At 46.1% G+C, this 19,549-nt stretch overlaps 1 protein-coding gene across 1 annotated transcript in view; it reads left to right on the forward strand.

Moving 5' to 3' along the window:
• LOC144103583 (phospholipid-transporting ATPase ABCA3-like) overlaps positions 1 to 17,893 on the forward strand; it is a 56,955-nt gene extending 39,062 nt beyond the window's left edge. Inside the window, exons 11-13 of the mRNA XM_077636260.1 lie at positions 11,161 to 11,605; positions 15,802 to 16,223; positions 17,790 to 17,893. Of these exons, the coding sequence (XP_077492386.1) occupies positions 11,161 to 11,605; positions 15,802 to 16,223; positions 17,790 to 17,893 (971 nt within the window). The remainder of the gene's footprint in view (positions 1 to 11,160; positions 11,606 to 15,801; positions 16,224 to 17,789) is intronic.
• Positions 17,894 to 19,549: the final 1,656 nt, after the last annotated feature.

The raw sequence follows: 19,549 nt of genomic DNA on the forward strand, positions 1-19,549 counted from the left end.
TTGGGTGCAAGCTTTCCCCTTATAATAAACTGCACATGTCCAACCAAAAACTTTAATTTGAAACCCAACGTTTCAAAGCCGGCTCGGCTCATTCATCAGGGGTGACTCGGGGCCCCGTACAAGCATTGCAGCAAAAGCACAGAAAGTAGATTAGGCAAAAAAAAAATGAAGTCAAAGATAAAATAAGGTTGTGTTGCAAAAGACGCAGAAGCCACGGCCGTGCGCGGTCTCCCGTTTTTGTGAAGACGCGCAATTTGGCGGTCGCTACTTTAGAAGGGACAATGTGCAACAATATGTAGAAAATAAAGCCTAAGTGCGAACAAGAACAACTTCGCCATTCACAGTTTCAAATATCATAACTTTATCATGGAGCACGCGCACTGCCGGAGAGAATGCCTGCTGCTAGTTAGGCGCGCATAAAGCTGGCAGAACTTTATATGTCTGCGGCAAAAGGTATTTGAGCGCAGTTCGCATTCACAATCGTTAGTCCAAAACATGGAAACTCGGCACCGCGGCGCCATTACAAGGACCGAAAAATTATATGCTAGCAACGAGAAATCTTGAAAAGCAGCTAGTATATGTTTTTTATAACGTTATATCAATCGGATTTACCTAACAGCTCCAAAATTTGGTCCCGGATATACCTGTGCTGAACGCTGTCCGTCCACTTGACATGACAGAGTTTCCCCGGCGTGAAGTAATTAACCGATGATGATGGGTGAAAGCAAAAAATGTCTCCGATTGTAACGATGTGCCGCTCGTTGTCGTCTGAGAAGTTCACATAAGCATACACGACCTTGCTGGTGGCCATCAGACAAAAAAAAAGAAACTACAAAGCCGCACCGTAGAAAAATAATGCCGCACCGACCGCACATCTCCATTCCGAAAGTACTGAACGTTAAGAAACTAACTGTATTGTCCCTAAATTGCCGCCACAAAGCCAATGCGCAGCATGCCCAGCTTCGGATCTGTCGTTTCAGGAGCGACTTTAACCGCAAATAATTCCTTATGTTAAATGTAAAAAAATGTCTAAATAAAAACGCAAAAGTAAATAATAATTTGACAGGAGCGAATTAATTTAGTCTCGTCACAAAACTACTCAGCCATAAACAGCACATGTTTGGCGCAAGCGAAGCCGCCGCTGGAAACAATGAGCACGATAGCGAGGACGAGCTTGGCGCGCATGGAAGAAAAATGTTGGCGTGTAGTTAGCGCAGTCCGATCCTTTCCGAAGCCGCACCACGCTTCTAGCAGCTCCTGCTGTATCGCCCACTGCTTAAAAAAGAATCGTCACTTTAGTCGTGATCTGCAGAGGGCAACCAAAAATGCATCGCACAGTACAGCCCTTATGAACGCCTGTCTCCAACCAGCCGCCGACACACACAAAACACTGGAGGAGATTAATGTTTTTTTCGCTTCTGCTCGTGTGCTACATCATCGCTGCAATGGCCACTCAGCAATTTGCTACCGGCGACAAGTCTCCCGTTCAGTCGAAAAGACAGAAGTTGTACCTCGAGCCTGACCGCAGACTTAAGTATGCCGCGGCCGACGAAATGGCGAATGAACTCGCGATCGCCGCTCGTGTCACACACTGGTGGAAACGCAGCAACTGTTCCTGCAACTAATGCGGCATCAACCGCGCATTGTCACTCCCGTGAGACATGCAATTTTTCCAATGAGGACACCCCCGACCCGACGTGCTGCAGCTACTGTGCGATGAGCTGACTACCGGTGCGTACGACCTTGTTCTGACCCATGTTTTTGTAATTTATGGGGCAGAAGGCAGTTTTATTGCGACAGTCGATAGCGGAGGCGCATGGGACCCCAGATATAAAAAAAGGAAGGAAGGAAGGTTTGAAGGTTTATTTCCGCAACTAGGTGTTGCGAGGACAGCCAGGAAAAAAGCTGTATAGACAGCTTGAAAGGTCCTGGCTTCCTCTTACAGTGCAGCATTGACGGCGGCAGAAAAGGACTTCAAACAAAATGTAAGGAAAAAAAAACACGTATGTTCAGTACATAGAACGACACATGTACGTTCAGTACGCAGTACATTCTGCATGTAAAGGAAAAAACTACTTTAGGTCCAAGAGCCTATAAAGGCAAACGCAGAGGGGATAAAATAAGGGACAGCAAAATTGACACATCCACTCAAAATGGTAATAGCAAGAAAAAAGAACTACAGGAACAGGAAGTACCAACTGCCCCAATATTTTATTCTGCTGCTGTTCCGTTACTCGGGTACGCATTTGAGCACAACTTGCAAATGCTTAGTGTAGTGTTCCGTAGCGCCTAAATTTTGTAGCGAGAGCTACACTGGGCTACCAGTTGAGCATTTCGCTGTACATGGGAGAGGCCGCGCACCCACTCCACCTTCAAAGACGAGCGTGACGTCACGTGGATGAGCAGTTGTGCGCATGCGCCGATACCATGGTAACCAGAGAGACCCCACAGCTACAATGAACTAGCATATTGGGTAGTGTTCTCACTGCGCCGCGTCTCCATAGGCCGAGGTGAAGCCGCCGGTGTCGACATTTTATAGTTTCCCTCATGTCCGCTAGGTGCCGCCGCCGCTCCGAACACTTGGGTGGAGATGTAGCGGGTGCTAGGGGAGCTACAAAATGAGTTCCAAAAACCAAGGAGGTTGGAGGACAATCTCTTTTCATTGACGCAGTGTATATAGATTACTGTAAAGGAACACAGGCCCCTATGGCTAGCATTTCTATGTATTAGGGGAGCCTACGACAACGTTATTCAAGAGTACTTGTTGGACATACTGGGCACATGGGATGCGGAAGATGGAGTAATTAATCTTTTAAAAGATATATATTGCTTATAAAATGGGAAGAAAATGTATCATCGCCTGTAGAGATACAGCGGGGGCTTAGGCAAGGATGTTCTCTGTCTCCTTTGTTCATGTTGTACTTGCAAGGTTGGCGACCAAGCTAGAGAGGAGCGGACTAGGCTTCAACGTTACTTTTTTAAGCAAGGAGAATGGATTAAACAGTCATTACCGGGACTAATATACGCGGATGATATAGTGCTAATGGCTGACAACAAGGAAGATTTCCAGAAGTTGATAAACATATGTGGTACAGAGGGAGATAGATTAGGTTTCAAGTTCAGTAAGGAAAAATCTGCGGTCATGATATTTAATGATGAGAGCGGCGAGCATAGAATACAGGAGTTCACACTAGAAGTAGTGGATGAGTACAAGTATCTTGGGCTGTGGATAAATAATGGTGCTGAGTATCTGGCAGAGCATGAAAAATATGTAATGAACAAAGCTAGTAGGAATGCTGCTGTCATGAAAAATAGGACACCAATACAATAGCTATGAAGTGGTAGGAGGAATGTGGAAAGTGGTGGTGGTTTCTAGTCTGACTTTCGGTAATGCGATCCTGTGCATGAGACCAGATGTTCAAGCAAGGTTACAAATCTAAACAACGCTGCGTAGGGAGGCTTGCTTTGGGAGCACATGGCAATACACCAAATCAGAGGGTACAGGGTGATATGGGATGGGCGCTGTTCGAGAGCAGAGAAGCTGGCAGTAAGATAGCATTTTAGGAGCGACTGAGAAAAATGGAAAAAAAGCAGTGGGCTAGGAAAGTTTTCAGATACCTTTACGTAAGGAATGTTGACACGAAATGGAGAAAGCGAGCTAGAAAATTGACAAGCAAATATCTGAACAGCCGTAGGGGGAAAATCAGCAATTATCGGTTAAGAAAAAGGTTAAACAAGCAGAGAGTTCTGTGGAAAACAGGGATGCTGACGAAATTGGCACTGGGCTCTTCGTTGTTTGAGGCCAGGACGGGAGCTTTGCGGACTAAGACGTATAGAGTCAGGTACCGCGAGATAGACACGTTGCGCGTTGCGTGCGGAGAGGAAGAGGAAACGGCTGAACACTTGATACTTTTCTGTAAAGGGCTTCAACCTGCAGTGGAAAGCAGCGGGGCTTATTTATCCAAGGCATTGGGGTTTAAGGACAGTGCAGGGAAAGTAGATTTTAAGCTGGTAGAAGTAACCAAGCGAAGGTTATCTGATTGGCGGCTAAAATCAAGACAAGAGTAAAAGTTCATAAGTCATGGCTAGGTGGCTTGAGCCACCGCCCGATTTCAAGGGTTCAGCCTTATCCATCCATCCATCCATCCATCCATCCATCCATCCATCCATCCATCCATCCATCCATCCATCCATCCATCCATCCATCCATCCATCCATCCATCCATCCATCCATCCATCCATCCATCCATCCATCCATCCATCCATGCATCCATCCATCCATCCATCCATCCATCCATCCATCCATCCATCCATCCATCCATCCATCCATCCATCCATCCATCCATCCATCCATCCATCCATCCATCCATCCGTCCGTCCGTCCGTCCGTTCGTCCGTCCGTTCGTCCGTCCAGCAGTCGCCGCCCTTAAGTAGGTGCAGTGACGGGCTTGAGAGTCGTTTTTTGGTCATTGTTGTGTCTTGTGCTCATTTTGTGCTTGCTTTGGGGGATTCAGTGGCATGCTTGGATTATTATTTAGTCTCCTATGAACGTGCAAAGTAAGGATGTAGCATCCTGGATGTGTGAAATTTCACAGCCGCCATTAGCCTTGATCTGAAGCGATATTTGTCTAATTTAAAATTGGGAATAAAGCGACGCGCCGTAGCCGGACTGTTGTGCTCAAAGCATATGCTCGCGTTGGTCGGACGATGTGGGGCGTTGAGTGCGCTATTTCAGCTGATGAATTCAAGGATTTGCAAAGTAGCGGCCGCTGTGCACCTGCACTCCATGCGCTTGACTCTGCCCTGCCTTCGCGCGAATTAGAATATTATTAAACCTTCATCCGCCAATGTTGAACGACACACATGATGCAAACTAGTTTAGTCCGCGCAGGCACGATCTTTTGGCAGTAACACGGCATTTTATCCCGTATACGCCTGGACCGCTTTCCCTGTCTAGGAACAGTAAACACGTCAGCAGCGCCGCCACGGCGCCGCCACCATTTTGCGACAGCGGCGGCTTCACTAAAGCCCGGCCAGTGAGCACAATACCCCTATTCTAGTTCACTGTACCACAGCTGCTCCACGTTCTTCGTCGCCGCCACGCCACACGCCGCTCTATCACCCGAACCCCGCGTCGCATGCGTAGCATTGCGTATAAGAGGCGGAGATGTAGTGGGCGTCTGTATCACAACGTTTTACGTGCATGCAGAGAAGGAGAGTCGAGCCGGTGCTAAACGGCGGTATAGACAAGAGAAGATTAACTCTTCCGATCCTGAGGTTGTCGCCTGGCAGTTGGCTTGAACCAAATAAGAACGCTGGAGTCTGTGCGTACCTGAAACAAGGTATCACCGCTGTCAGACGTCTCCCTTAGATCGCGGTGAGTAATGGTGAAGCCTGCTGTGTACGGCTTCTGGAAAGCGGTATTATCATCCAAGGAGTCTACGTGGCAGACGATTGACGTGGCTGCCACGTGTATACCAGACTACGGCACGGTTTCACAGTTGTGTGTGACTTTGAGTGATTTCAAGAGAAAATAGGACTGTCTTAGTCAGTGTATGAAAGAAAAGTTTGACTTCTGCTTCGGCCGCTTACGTCCAGCCTATGCTATTGGGAACTACTACAGAGCTTGTATACTAATGAGGCTCTACCGAATCGAAATACATTATCGAAAAATTGAGACTGCTGCAAGCTACTTCACAGATCATCGGGCAGTCTTCGTCTCTGTCAAGCAAAATGAATAAAAGATGTGTACACCCAAAGTACCTTATTGCTGAACATGCAGTGACCACAACAAGCTCAGCCAGGGCAACGTACCTCTCTTTATGTATATCCTGGCATAGTCGAGCTAAGCCACTGCCAATTTTTTTTGTTTTTGCTGTCTGTACATGTTTTGGGCAGCTTCTCAAGGTCTCGAATTGAAGGGCACTCAAGTGGAGTCGCATTTTTGGCCCTGATTTATAAATAGGGTCAAGCTCTTGTTGTTGTTGATTAGTCCACGTATGCATGTATGCATAACTTGAGTTAAGTACCGAAGGAGTAGTTTTTGCAGGTGACGAAAACTGGCCAAGTGTGGGTGACAGTGTCGCTGTAGAAAGCATAACTGATGACATCTTAACTGATGACAACTAAGTTATTGATGCTGACGGTGTACCTGCTGTGAAAAGGACTTCAAACGGTAGGAAGGTAGATGGAAGAAAAGCTCGGCACTCTCAAAGCACTTTGAATGGATGAAACTGTGTTGCCGCAGCTTGAGGGCTATGACCTAGTATGGGGAATATGTCCAGAGTACATGCATATCGTTCTAGAAGGCGTTGCCAAATTAATTTGTGTTCTGTGGTTGTAGTCTTCGGGTTCTGATTATCAAATAGGCTCGAAATCAACTGTCGCATATTTGAACAACAGGCTTTGGTCAATTAGGCTACCAAACTGGTTTGCTCGCTTGCCTCGCAGTTTATCAGACATTGAAGTTTAGAAAGCTAGCGAATGGAAATGGTGGATCTTGCACTATTCCTTACCATGCCTTGATGGTATTTTGCTAGAGTGATAGCTCAAGCAGTTCAGTTTGCTTGTGGAAGGAACTTACATTCTTCAGAAATTTCCCCAGATGAACCACCTTGACGTTTTCCACATCGCTGGAATGGCGGTTAAGAAAACTCGCTCTCGGCTTGTGTCTCATAGAAGGGCGTCTACGGAACAACTTCCTGGGGCACTATTCTAGAATCTATGGACACAAGGCGATTATTCACAGTTCACAGATGGGTTTCCTTCACACGCTGGTTAGGTAATCACAGAAGTGTAGAAGCTGGTGGTTTGCACTGGTAGCTTCTGCTGCTATGGCAGATAATTGTTTTCAAGTGTATTTATTTTGTTTTGACATAGCTCGTGGCTAGTGTTTACTATTTTCTAACTCTGTGGCAACACTGCCAACACGTAAAGAATGAAGCAGCTAACCTCCAATAAGATGCTTGTCACGAGCATTTGTAAAAGTACTGAAACCTCTTGCAGAATGACGCGCTCTGAAACGTGCTTGTTTCTAATTTTCTGCACGTAAGTTGACGCTATGCTTCTGATAGTATTGTTCAGGCAGTTGAGAGGTTTGTAAACTTGCACTGAGCTATTTGTGCACTCGCATGTTTGCACCAATTTCACTTTTCTTTCCAAATGTATGGCTCTATTTCCAAATGTCGAGGTGCTCAGCATGTGCGCAGCTACTGCAATATGCTGGTGTTTACTCATGAATTTCTAACAAAACATTTGGCTAGCAGTCACATACAACATGCACTTGTACGAAAGCAGTTTTGTGTATTTTCTTTAGGAAATTTAAATTACCACCGGATATGAAAAGAGCATGGAGTGTGATACTCTTTTTATATCATGCATCAAGATTGACATGCAAGTTCACATGAGTAACAGTGAATTTTTTGTGCAGGAATTGCAAACTTTGCAAGAATAAGGAGTTTCCTGATTTTATCAATGAGGACTTTTATATCCAGCTCTACAAACACTGCAAAACTAACTCTTACAGACTATTGAATTTAATAATGTCAAATATATGTACTCAATCCTTCCGGGGCATCTGACGGTGGTCCACAAACAAGCGCTGTACCAGTGAAAAACTTTCACATTCGAGGAGTGTCAGTCTATCGCGCAGTGTTATAGGACAAATATATATATATATATATATATATATATATATATATATATATATATATATATATATATATATATATATATATATATATATAGATCCTACCAGCCAAATACACCCATACACTAAGAGCAATTGGCCAATAAAACTTCATTCAGTGTAATAAAAAATCGTATGGTACCTGATACGCATGCTCCTGAGGGCATTGCAAATATCTATGGGTCAAATGCAGAGAGGTATCAGACCTGTAGAACCCCCTATCAGACCTATAGATATTCCTACGGGCCCTGTAAAATTTTCTATTGGACCTGCAGAAATCTCTATCACAATTTTTCTAGAGAATCTGCTGCTCGGTGCGCACGCACTGATGCCTGATTCCTGGCGCCATCTGGCACCGTAAAGGCGGTATACGCATGCGCTTCGGCTACGCGCAGGCTTCCGGTACTGCGGAACCGGTAACGTTCACACGATACACGGCGTGCTAAAGGTGTCTCATACGGACGATGCGAGTTACTGAATAAGAAGACGAAACTCTTTTTTATGTGTTTACGCCTCGTAAACATGGAAACCGCTATCCACACAGTGGAAAAGAAAGTGTGCAGAGCCGTTTGAGGCCCATGTTTTTTTGTCGCGTTAATATGAGTGCCGATGGAAACATTACATCTGCTTCCCCAAACACAGGTTCTATTTTCTGCATTTTTAGTACAGGACCCCAGAAGAATGGTATGAAAAGAACGAATGGCTGAATGATGGCCATTTTCTTTCGCGGATTTATGCTTTACATTGCAAATTTCGCCAGTCGAACCACCTCCACGTTTTCCACATCGCTGCAATGGCTGTTAAGAAAACTCGCCCTCGGCTTGTGTCTCATAGAAGGGCGTATGAAGCGCTGTCAACCAACTTAGTCCTGGCCTCGCATGTAGTGGCGGTACGTGGGATGTGAACAGTAGTATCAGGAGTTAGGCCATTTAGACATGAGTCGCTATCAAGCGTATCTGAGAGCGCTGTGCAAGTCAACACGCACATTATGTCACGCCTAATGGTGTTGAGGCAGCATGGCACGGCTTGCAGGTCCTAAGGGTATCAATTCCTCTTACTCGCCCCGCCCTCGTGATGCTGCTTCCCTCAGCGAGGAGTTTTTGCCCGGACCGGAGAGGATGTAGAGTGGCAGGAGCGCCGCTGAGTGACGTGTATTGATAGGCACCGGTTTTGTCACCGCACTTAGCCGTGGTTGAAGTCGAGCAAAAGGCCTGCATTTCGTTGAGCCACCGTTCCGAGAGTTACTGTGCCTTCGAAAACTTAAACCCCTTAACATATGCCCTCACAAGTACAATGTTATCGCCTCAGAGATCCCTCCAGTGCAAGCACTCCTTTCCTCTCATAGACCCAAGCAGCACAGGCAACTGGCCCGATATTGTACATGAATGGTTTTACCCTGGCCCTTATTATGACCGTCTTTTGCAAATATATTTCCAATATTGGGCCGATTATCTATGCTGCTTTGGTATTCATAGATCGTGAGAAGTACTCATACAACTACTGGCGCAGCGTGCAGCGGTTGAGTGATGGGCCACTGGCCCGGCAGGTGGCTGTTGCAGACACGGCCACTGGTGGGGCCTGTAAGAACGAGGCTGCTGTTTCCCAGCTTTCACAGTTCATAGGAAAGCTGTCTACATTTTGGCCAGTGAGCTGATACGCAGTACCGCGGCGGGCCGAGGGGAACTGAACTGGATTTATTTGAATTATTTTATACGAAAGCGCATACAACTCGTTCGGTCGAAAAGCCGTTGGCGTAGTAATAGTCGACAACGCGTGTCGGAAATAATGAGCGCTGCGTAAAAAAAAAGTCGTATCATGGTAACCTGTGATTCCAGTCATTGACTGATTGGTGTGTGATAGGCGATGATAAGTTGAAGAAATCATGATCAATCAAATCAATGATTAAAAAATGAAATTGAAAAAGGGGGGAACAAAAGGTTTCAAAATGGTCAGATTGAAATGCCAGTGCTTTATGATGCTAACAAAAAAATTTGAGTGCGTAATTGATGAATTGTTTAATTGATACAATTGAAAAATATGAAAAATGCGTTCAAAGGTATAAAACTACTCAGCTTGGAAAGCTTAACCCACTAAGATATCGCGTCATACCCTTAAGGCGGAACTTATGAGTCGTCCCAACTTTTTTTATTGCCACATGTAATGATGGGCAAGGTGCCAACAATATGGTGAAAGGCCTTGCCACCTACCCTCAATGGCAGCTTAGTCACGGACGCATGGCCGCTGTCCTTTGTCGTGAATGGGACCTCTAATAGTATCGCAGTAATAAAATTCCAAAAACCGTGATATTTTTGTTACTAAAAGCAAGCTACTGAGGATTTTTTTTTTCGAAATGAGCCAAATCAAGGCACTGAATTCAGTCGAGTTAAGCTTTAACGGTATTTTGCCCTATTGATCTTTTCTTTCAGAAATTCAAAATTATATCGGTGATATAAGTAGCGTTTTAAAGCATATCACGCAACAGCTTTCAGTGCGACGCTGCAGACAAATATATTTCGCGATCATAGGTTGTTTTTACTCAGAGAAGCCATGGTGGCCCAACGAAGCCAGGTTGCAAAATGGGATGGGTACAAAAGTGAACCGCAAAACCAGGAAGCAAATTAGATTAAAATCCAGACTGCCCTGAAACAAAGTGGCCTATACACGACGTAATGGCAATGGTAAACAAACAAGCAATGGGTGATTGCAACTGAGTGGAAGCAAAGGACTAACGAAAAGAATTAGGTAAAACAGCAACAAAAATTGAGACAAATCAGAGAAAGCCGGAGTGAAAGTAATCTAGGGAATAAACGCGCTGCCCATCTGCCGGCGTTCAAACTAAAAGTGTCGAGTTAAGGCCCCTGCGCGAGGAATGTGGAGCATAGGGTATCCTGATAACATTTTATTCGCAAAAGCAACCATCAGTGGGAGGTCTTTGACCGATGCTGCTCGCTGGATTTTGTTTGATCTGTTACCTTATCTAACTATGCCTTATACGAATGTCAGGGCTAACCCAAGCTTTCCTGGTCTTTTCTATCTTGAACCATCGTTTAGCTTTGAGTAGCGATCAATGCCTAACTCTCTGGGTATATTTTGCGTTTGTACCGGTAAGCAGCAAGTAAAACGTAAAGCTAGAGACTCCGCAAGCATATTGACTGAGATGTTCTACTCATGGTGCTTGCTGCGAAATCCGACTGTCAGACTGGTTCCCACACTCACACTGGCAGTCCGTTCTTATATCCGAGAAAAACTGACGTCACGTGTTGGAAATATTTAAAATTCTCGCCCTTATTGTGGCTGTGGAGCAGCACGCGGCTTGGGGTAGTAGCCCTTCGGACTCAATGTGTTCGTCCAGATTTTATGACCGCGAGTCATTTTCTTAGATTTCCTCTTCGACGCTGGGCGCCACAATGCTCGGCTGCCTACGTTATCCGGTGCAGTGAAATGATCTCGCTGTGGAACTGTTCCGATCGCAGAAAAGGACATCGACGCTGTGATCGCACCGATCAACAAGCAAAGAACAGCGGCTCGCGTGTTCATCGCCTTGTTCATCAAACGGTTAATCCACCTGGTACGCAGCAGGGGCATCTTGTTAGGCTGCGTCGTGCTGCCATTAGGCTTGCTCGCCCTGATGAGTTGGCAGTTGCCCATGCCATCCCTGGCGAGCCAGCAAGAGTCCTTCCTCAGCGATATGAAGACCATTCCTGTGAGCCTCGCAGTTCACTGCCCGGGGTCAGTGGTCGTGATCGGCGAGTCGCCGGCCACCAGAGTCAGCGAGAAAGTACGAGTCCTGGTGGAGTCTGAGGGAAGCAGTGTGCAAAGAGCAACGGATGTTAGGAAAGAACTGAACGCCATCGCCAGTGAGGACTTGCCACACTACATGTCCACTTACGCGATGGCTCTCGAGTTCAGAAAAGACACGTGAGTATCCGAGCTTCGCTCTATTTGTGTTTTGGCGGCTGTATTGAACAAGCTAGGGTGGTCTTCACAGACCACTTCACGTCAGTCCCTTCGGAGTAGGTTCAAAGAAACCAAAAAACATTTAGCAAGGAACATTTTTGTATGGCTCGCATTACGGAAACATGGAAGCAGCCCCAGCGGGCGGACCAATGTTTAAACATGCGTCATTTGCTCTTCAAACGAAATACTTCCAAGGGACCTTGGACCTTTCTTGCTTGCAGTGCTCTATGTCGAGGTTAGATTTCCAGCACATCCCATTATGTTGCTTGGGACCCACACGCTTGCAGTTATGTAACCACTAAAATTCATATATACTTGCATCTCCTCTTCAGTCTTCAAGGGATGTTTGCTCTGTCAGCGTTAAACAATATACATACATATAATTGTCAAAGTTGGCTGTTCGCACATTTCTACACACATATTTAAGGACATGCATCCATAAAGTATTTCTCTGACCTTAGTTCACGGTCAAAGCTACCAGTCTCTTGGTCTTGGGAAACACGCGAAAACTTGCTATGGTGCATAACGAACAATAAGCTCGGCAGATTACATAGATGAATCAAATCACATACAATCTCATTGCAAAACATGATAAACTAGATTCATTTGGCCACTTGGAGCAGGTAGAATATTCAACATAGGAGCCAAGTTGAAGTTGCGCTCAATATCCCTCTATTTCTACACTGTTCTTGAAAACGCGACTACACTGGAGCACACTGTGTCTTTCCATGACGTTTACGCTGCATAAACGAAGCGTTGTTTAAAAAAAAACCGCAAAACGTAGGTGTCCATTTTGACACAGCTATTGGCAACAGCGCGAACGGATGAGGACGAATACAGAACCTAACAGAGCGAGCGCCGAACTACCAACGATTCACTGATAGCAACGAGCAGCTGAAATGCTAGCCAGAGCCCACGTGACACCGGAAAACACTAACACCACACGAAAAAAAATTCTTCACATCCAAGACCATCCATCAGCATTATCAAACGTATTGCTCGTGTACTTCATGAATTCAACACGCAGCAGGCCCTGTGAGCCGAAATCGAGACCAGAGGAAAACTAGAAGACGGTGAAGAGAGGCAAAATAAAAGCGCTAGTCAGAGCAGTGTCAAAAACAATATATAAAGTCAAAAGTAAAAGTTAACAGGAGCCAAAACGAATCACGAAGTCAAAGGTAAAATATAACAAAAGCAAAACACTTCTAACAAAGATAACAAAGCGGAGCGAGAGCTTAAATTCTAGTCAGGACCCACGTGACACTGGAAAACACTAACAGCAACAAAAACAGGGCAGTTTTAAATAAAACGAGCCAAACAAATTGGCAGTGGAATTCCTCGAAAAGCAAGCCCACTAGCTTGCCAAGCGTCCGAGGCTCGTCCATGGCAGCTCCGCTGCGCGCTCGCGGCAGCCTTCTATATACACCCACACGACCATGTGGCCAAGGTTAGGGATCAAGGGTTCAACACCGTTACTGCACCATATATGGTCATACAAGCCTATCCTTGGTTGGTCTAAAGGTCGTTTAAGGTCGTTGTGCTGCCTACCCGAACTACCCGAAGACTGCTTTACCAAGCATAATGAAGGTTTTCGCTTCTAAAAAATAACGGAATGGCAAAGTTGATACTTTACCGCAAGAGCTGTGCCAAAATTAGCACCATTCGAGGAAGCCGGATTTCTTGTTGGTAGTTCAGTAGTTGTTCGTTGTTGGTGAATGTTGGTAATTCGGTGCCGGTCCTGTTAGCTTGTGTGGGCGTTCATCTTTTCGGCCCAGCTTCCCTTAGCCGTGCAACAAGACCAACAAGCTTAAACCACAGCTCGTCCATTTTAACCCGTTTTGCACGGATTCCAAATTTGCGGAGGCAACTGCTGATGTGACATGAATTATATGCATGCTTTGACCAGGACGACCTATCGAAGTATCTGAGATAGAATTTAAATACTGTGATTTTCATATTTTAATGTGGCCAGAAATGGAAATGTTATACAGAGTGTTTTATCTTAGTCTTTACACAATTTTTAAAATGGGTTTTTAATTTAGAAGACCGTTGTTTTCGGTACAGCATTGTCGATGGTGTAGTGCATCAGAATAGAGCTAAGATGTGCTCTAACATAGCAAGCTGGTTAACACATATTGAATAATTTACTTTTTATTTATTACTGTTAGGCTCATTATTATTAGGCGTGCGACACAGCATAAGTAATACGTATAACAGTCTTCATAATTTTGAAAACGCTGTTACCATTGAGGCTGTGGCCCAACAAATTTTGGCTACATCGCGCCAAAATACATGTGCTTTCGAGAAGCTTGCAGGCAAAGCAACCTCTTTAGTGCACGCAATTCGTCGAAATAGCCAAAATTCGTTAGGCCACAGTGCCCGGGGTTACTGAGTTTCCAATATTATAAAAACAGATATGGATATTACCTACGGTGGGCTACACGCCTCTCAATAATTAAGGATCCTAAGAGTAAAAGTTAAAAAGTTGAATATTGAGTGTCAATTAACCAGCGCGTTAGCACGTATTAGCTGTGTTCTGATGTACAACACCGCTGACAATGCCATGCCGAAAAACGCGCTCTTCTAATTCAAAAAGCCTATTTCTAATTATGACGTAATGTCTAATGCGGAACAGCCTGCATAATGGGCTCGCATATGAAAACAGTGTAAGAACACCCAAGCCAGCAATGTGAACAGAGCGCAAGGAATTGTAGCTAAATTTGGATGGCTCCGTGTTTTATGGCAGCGGTATTAGGGCTACATAAATAATTGCTTTGCTTAGCTTATTTCCCCATTGTAAACGCCTTAAAATGCCCAAAATGTGTTATTTGCATAACCACTTCATTTAATAGTATTGAGTCAAAAGGAATGCAACTGAGAAAATGAAAAGTCTTGGGTTCGAAAGTGGACCATAAAGGCCTAAAATAAGCGCGCAATTCGTCCCGAGGAAATGTACCACTCATATCTCAGCATGGTCCTTACAAAAATTCTAAGGAGTTTGAATATCCTGTTGCCACGGAGGAATGTATGTATGTATCACTCATATCTTAGTATGGTGCTTATAAAAACTCTAAGCTCGAAATTCACGTTGTAGTGAATAATTATAGCCTGAAGAAAACTATTTATCCTATGTCTGAAGGGGGAGGGTGGGAAGGGGTAGGTTTGCGCAAAAATTAAGAAAGCATTAAAAAATCAAATGTTTAAATCAAGCAAATGTCATTCCCTTCCTTTTTTTGTGCTTATACTCCGTTTCAAACATCAAGTGCAAAGCTGTCAAGGCTAGCGTTCACGTATGCGCAGTTGTATTCTCGATCAAAAAGTAGTGCGTTATTTGTGGTGAGTGAAACGTAGTAAATGCTTTGCCTGTAGGCTTACCACATGACACATTTGTCATCATCTTGATTAAACGCACTCTTATTGCTGACAACACGCTGTCGCTTTATCGTGTCATAGACGACTCCGGCACAGAACAAGCGCAGAGTAACACGCCTCTCTTTATTTTTCCGCCCGGGCTACTTCCGTACCTTTCACAGCGTTACACCTGATGTATGAAACGGAGTATAGTTCATAGTCATTGTGTGTATTTTTCTGCCGATGTAGATATTTTCAGCAGCGAAAAATTTCATTGCTCATAAAATCGAACAAAAATATGGGACCTTATTCCCGCCACATGATTGAAGCAACTCAATTCAGGACCGAAAAGTACTATGTACTCCAGCTTTAGTGCAAGTGGCACCCGGAGATTTTCCACCCCAGGTGCAAGCGTTGCGAATGCATAGCGGACATGATCCCTATATACACGTGTCCTAGCTTTGCAAAACGAAAGAGCAACTGAGTCCTGGGAGGCACTGCTTCCTGAACAGGAAGAACAGGTATAAAGTAATGTCATCCGTCTCGCCCTGGCAGCTGTTCAGATCCAGGAGATCCAGTCGATGGCTGAGGGGCAGGACATGGTTGGGTCTGAGCTGCCCCTCGTATCCCCGTCAACCTTTTGACGGGTGCTGTTAAATGTTAATTCTCTCTCTGGGATCACCGTTTGAGAGTAAATTAGGAGATTCATATTATGGAGATAGATCATTTTGAACATTACGTACAAACGATCTGACGGTACGCCTAATACAAGAACGATGTCATTAACGCGAACACTCACCCTGCAGGGTGACGCTGATGCCGAACCCGACGAGCCCGGTCAGCCTTCCGATCCTGCTCAACCTGTTCATCACTTCAAGGCTGCTAGAACAGACACGACAGCCGCTGGCGCGTATCACTGCCACCATTGCGTACATCCAGTCGGAATACGTGCCCGCGGCTTTCACGATCTTTTTATACCGTCTGTGGGTCTGGTTCCATTGGGCGTCTTTGTCGGCGTTCAGCTACTCCCTGGGCTTTGCCGCTTACGCCGCCTTCCCGGTGGCCGAGCGTCTGGGCGGCGCCCGCGAAGTCCAGCTCATGACGGGAATGTGGGGCGCAGAGTTTGTGTTCGCGCACTTCGTCTTTGACATGCTGCACCACGCGGCCTTCGCTGGTGCCTGGTCCCTCATCCAGTTCGCCTTTTCAAGCTACTCAATAGCCGCAGCCGGTGAGAATCTTCATTATTACACTGAGTGGTTTGCTTACTCCATCAGCATTTGCTAGGTTTCTTTGCATCCGGCGTACCTTTGCAGCTAGATCTAAATATGATATGTTTGGGGAAACCATTCCTTAGGTGTAGTGCGCACGCGCCACACCCCGCGCACCATGTAGGCACCCCTACATCCTAAGAATGCTTACTGCAGCCGGGTTCTCAAGCACTCAGAGTTTCAGCTGCTACAAATGCCTGTGGGGTAATATAAATGGAGCAGACATAATGTACCCTACTCACCACCAATAAACAATCATCAGTATATCACTCTACCGTTGCTGTCGCCAAACTTTGCCTTACAACAAGGTCAAGTGCGCTGTCGATTTCGCCTACCTAGTCTACCTGGTAAACTTTATTTAGTCTGTATTTATCTTCAGTTCTTTCACACATATGCATATAAATGTGGTAGCATATTTCAGACGCCATTCAAGGCTCGATGTAAAAATAACAGAACGATTGTACGAAGTGATGCAGAAGCTTCGACAAGAGCGAGCATTTACCTTTTCCTTTTCACTGGTCTATTCCCAAATGCGTCTTTGAGCTGGATTTTCCCTTCACTCTTTTATTCTACGACTGCGTGGACATCTGGTGGATGAAGACATTAGGAGGGTAGTGATGGGTGGAGGGCATGGGAAAAAGAACGTCTGTGAGTTGGTGGAAAGTTGGCTCATTCATGCGCTTCTGGTGGGTGAAGCCTTCTGGGGTGTGCAGGAAGGTTACCGTCTACGGCTGCGTCGACATCTGATGGATTGAGCAATTTGAATGGCAGAGAAGGGTGGAGGTCATGGGCAGCGTACAGATGAGTGGAGCGTGAATATGTGTGAATTGGTAGAAAGTGGGCTCATTTCATTCACATCTGGTGCCTGACGCCTTCTGGGGCGTGGAGGTGGGTTACCGTCTACGGCTGCGTGGACATCTGTGGATGGAGGCATCGGGGGGGGGGGGGGGGTGAGATGGATGGAGGCCACGGGCATAGTGAATGTGTGTGAGTTGGTGGAACGTTGGCTCATTTCATGCTCTTCTGGTGGGTGAAGCCTGCTGGAGTGTGCAGGTGGGGTATCTTCTGCGGCTGCGTGGACAACTGGTGGATGGAGGCAATCGGAGGGCAGCGATGAGTGTAGTTCATGGACAGAGTATAGATGAGTGCCGAGTGTATATCTGTGAACTGTTAGAAAGTGGGCTCATTCCATTCATGTCTGGTAGCTGAACCCTTATGGGGCGTGGAGGTGGGCTACCTTCTGCCGCTGCGTGGACATCTGGTGGATGGAGGCATTTGGAGGGCAGAGATGGGTGGAAGGCATAGACAGAGTGAATGTGTGCGAGTTCCTAGAATTGGGCTCATTTAATGCACTTCTCGTGGCTGAAGCCTTCTGGTGTGTGGAGGTGGGCCACCTTCTGCGGCTGCGTTAAAATCTGGTGGATGGAGGCATTTGGAGGGCAGAGATGGGTGGAGGGCATGGGCAAAGTGAATGTCTGTGAGTTGGTTTAAAGTTGGCTCATTTGATGCGCTTCTGGTGGGTGAAGCCTTCGGGGTGTGCAGATGGGTTACAATTTACGGCTGCGAGGACATCTGGTGGATGGAGGCATTTGGAGGGCAGAGACTTGTGGAGGTCCTGGGCAAAGTTTAGATGAGTGCCGAGTGAATATGTGTGAACTATTAGAAATTGCGCTAATTTCATGCACTTTTGGTGGGTGAAACCTTCTGGGGCGTGAACGTGGGTTACCGACTACGGCTGCATGGACATCTTTGGATGAAGGCATTGGGGCGGGGGGGGGGCATAGATGGGTGGAGGCCATGGACAGAGGGAACGTGTGTGAGTTGATGGAAAGTTGGCTCATTTCATGTGCTTGTGGTGGGTGAAGCCTTCTTGGGTGTGCAGGTGGGTTAGCATTTACGGCTGCGAGGACATCTGGTGAATGGAAGCATCTGGAGGGCAGAGATGGGTGGAGTTCGTGAGCAGAGTGCAGGTGAGCACAGAGTGAATCTGTGCGATTTGGTGGAAAGTTGACTCACTTCATGCACTTCTGGTGGGTGGGGTGAAGCCTGGGGCGTGGAGGTGGGTTACCATCTACGGCTGCGTGGACATCTGTGGACAGAGGCATCAGGTGGGCAGAGAACAGATGAGTACAGATTGAATATGTGAAAACTGGTAGAAAGTGGCCTTCTTTCATGCACTTCTGGTTAATGAGGCTTTCTGGAGTATGCTGGTGGGCTACCTTCTGCGGCTGCGTGGACATCTGGTGGATGGAGGCATTTGGACGGCAGAAATTGGTGGAGGACATGGGCACTCTAGAGTATAAATGAGGGCCGAGTGAATATATGTGAACTGTTAGAAAGTGGGCTCATTTCATGCATTTCTTGTGGGTGAAGCCTTCTGGGGCATGGAGGTGGGTTACTGTCTACGGCTGCGTGGACATCTGTGGAAGGAGGCATCGCGGGCAGATATGTGTGGAGTCCATGGGCAGAGTGAACGTGTGTGATTTGGGGGAAATTTGGCTCATTTCATGTGCTTGTGGTGGGTGAAGCCTTCTGGGGTGTGCAGGTGGGTTACCATTTACGGCTGCGAGAACATCTGGTGAATGGAAGCATCTGGAGAGCAGAGATAGGTGGAGGTCATGGGCAGAGTACAGATGAGTGCAGACTGAATCTGTGTGAGCTAATGGAAAGTTGACTCACTTCTTGCACTTCTGGTAGGTGAAGCCTTATGGGGCGTGGAGGTGGGTTAGCATTTACGGCTGCGTGGACATCTGGTGGAGGGAGGCATTTGGAGGGCAGAGATGCAGAGTACAGATGACTGCAGAGTGAATATGTGTGAATTGGTGGAAACTGGGCTCCTTTCATGCACTTGTGGATGAAGTCTTCTGGAGCATGGAGATGAGCTTCATTCCACGGAAGCGTAAGGATCCGGTGGGTGGAAGCTGGTGAAGGGTTTGAGTTTATCCAAAATTTCGACAAAAAATGCAGCACTGCCACGGTACCGGGGCAAACGGAGAGAAATAAATCCCCCGATCAGGCCGTCTGATACGATACCATATAGCTCTTACAGATAGACAGCGAAAGATCAGTTTTTTCTGTATTACTATAAGAAAAGTAGTGCAAAACTTCTACTACGGGCGAAAAAAAGAATACTTTCACAAAAACGCATGAGGGGGACCAAATCACTTTCACCCAGCGTCAAAGGGAAGGAAATGCACTCATTGATGGACAGAAAATCTTATTCTTTCCTAAAAACACTCAAGCAAAGCTACCATTCATATTTTAGAATTATGAAGGATAGCGATAT

This window comes from Amblyomma americanum, chromosome 9 (assembly GCF_052857255.1).
Source record: "Amblyomma americanum isolate KBUSLIRL-KWMA chromosome 9, ASM5285725v1, whole genome shotgun sequence".
Classification (NCBI taxonomy): domain Eukaryota; kingdom Metazoa; phylum Arthropoda; class Arachnida; order Ixodida; family Ixodidae; genus Amblyomma; species Amblyomma americanum.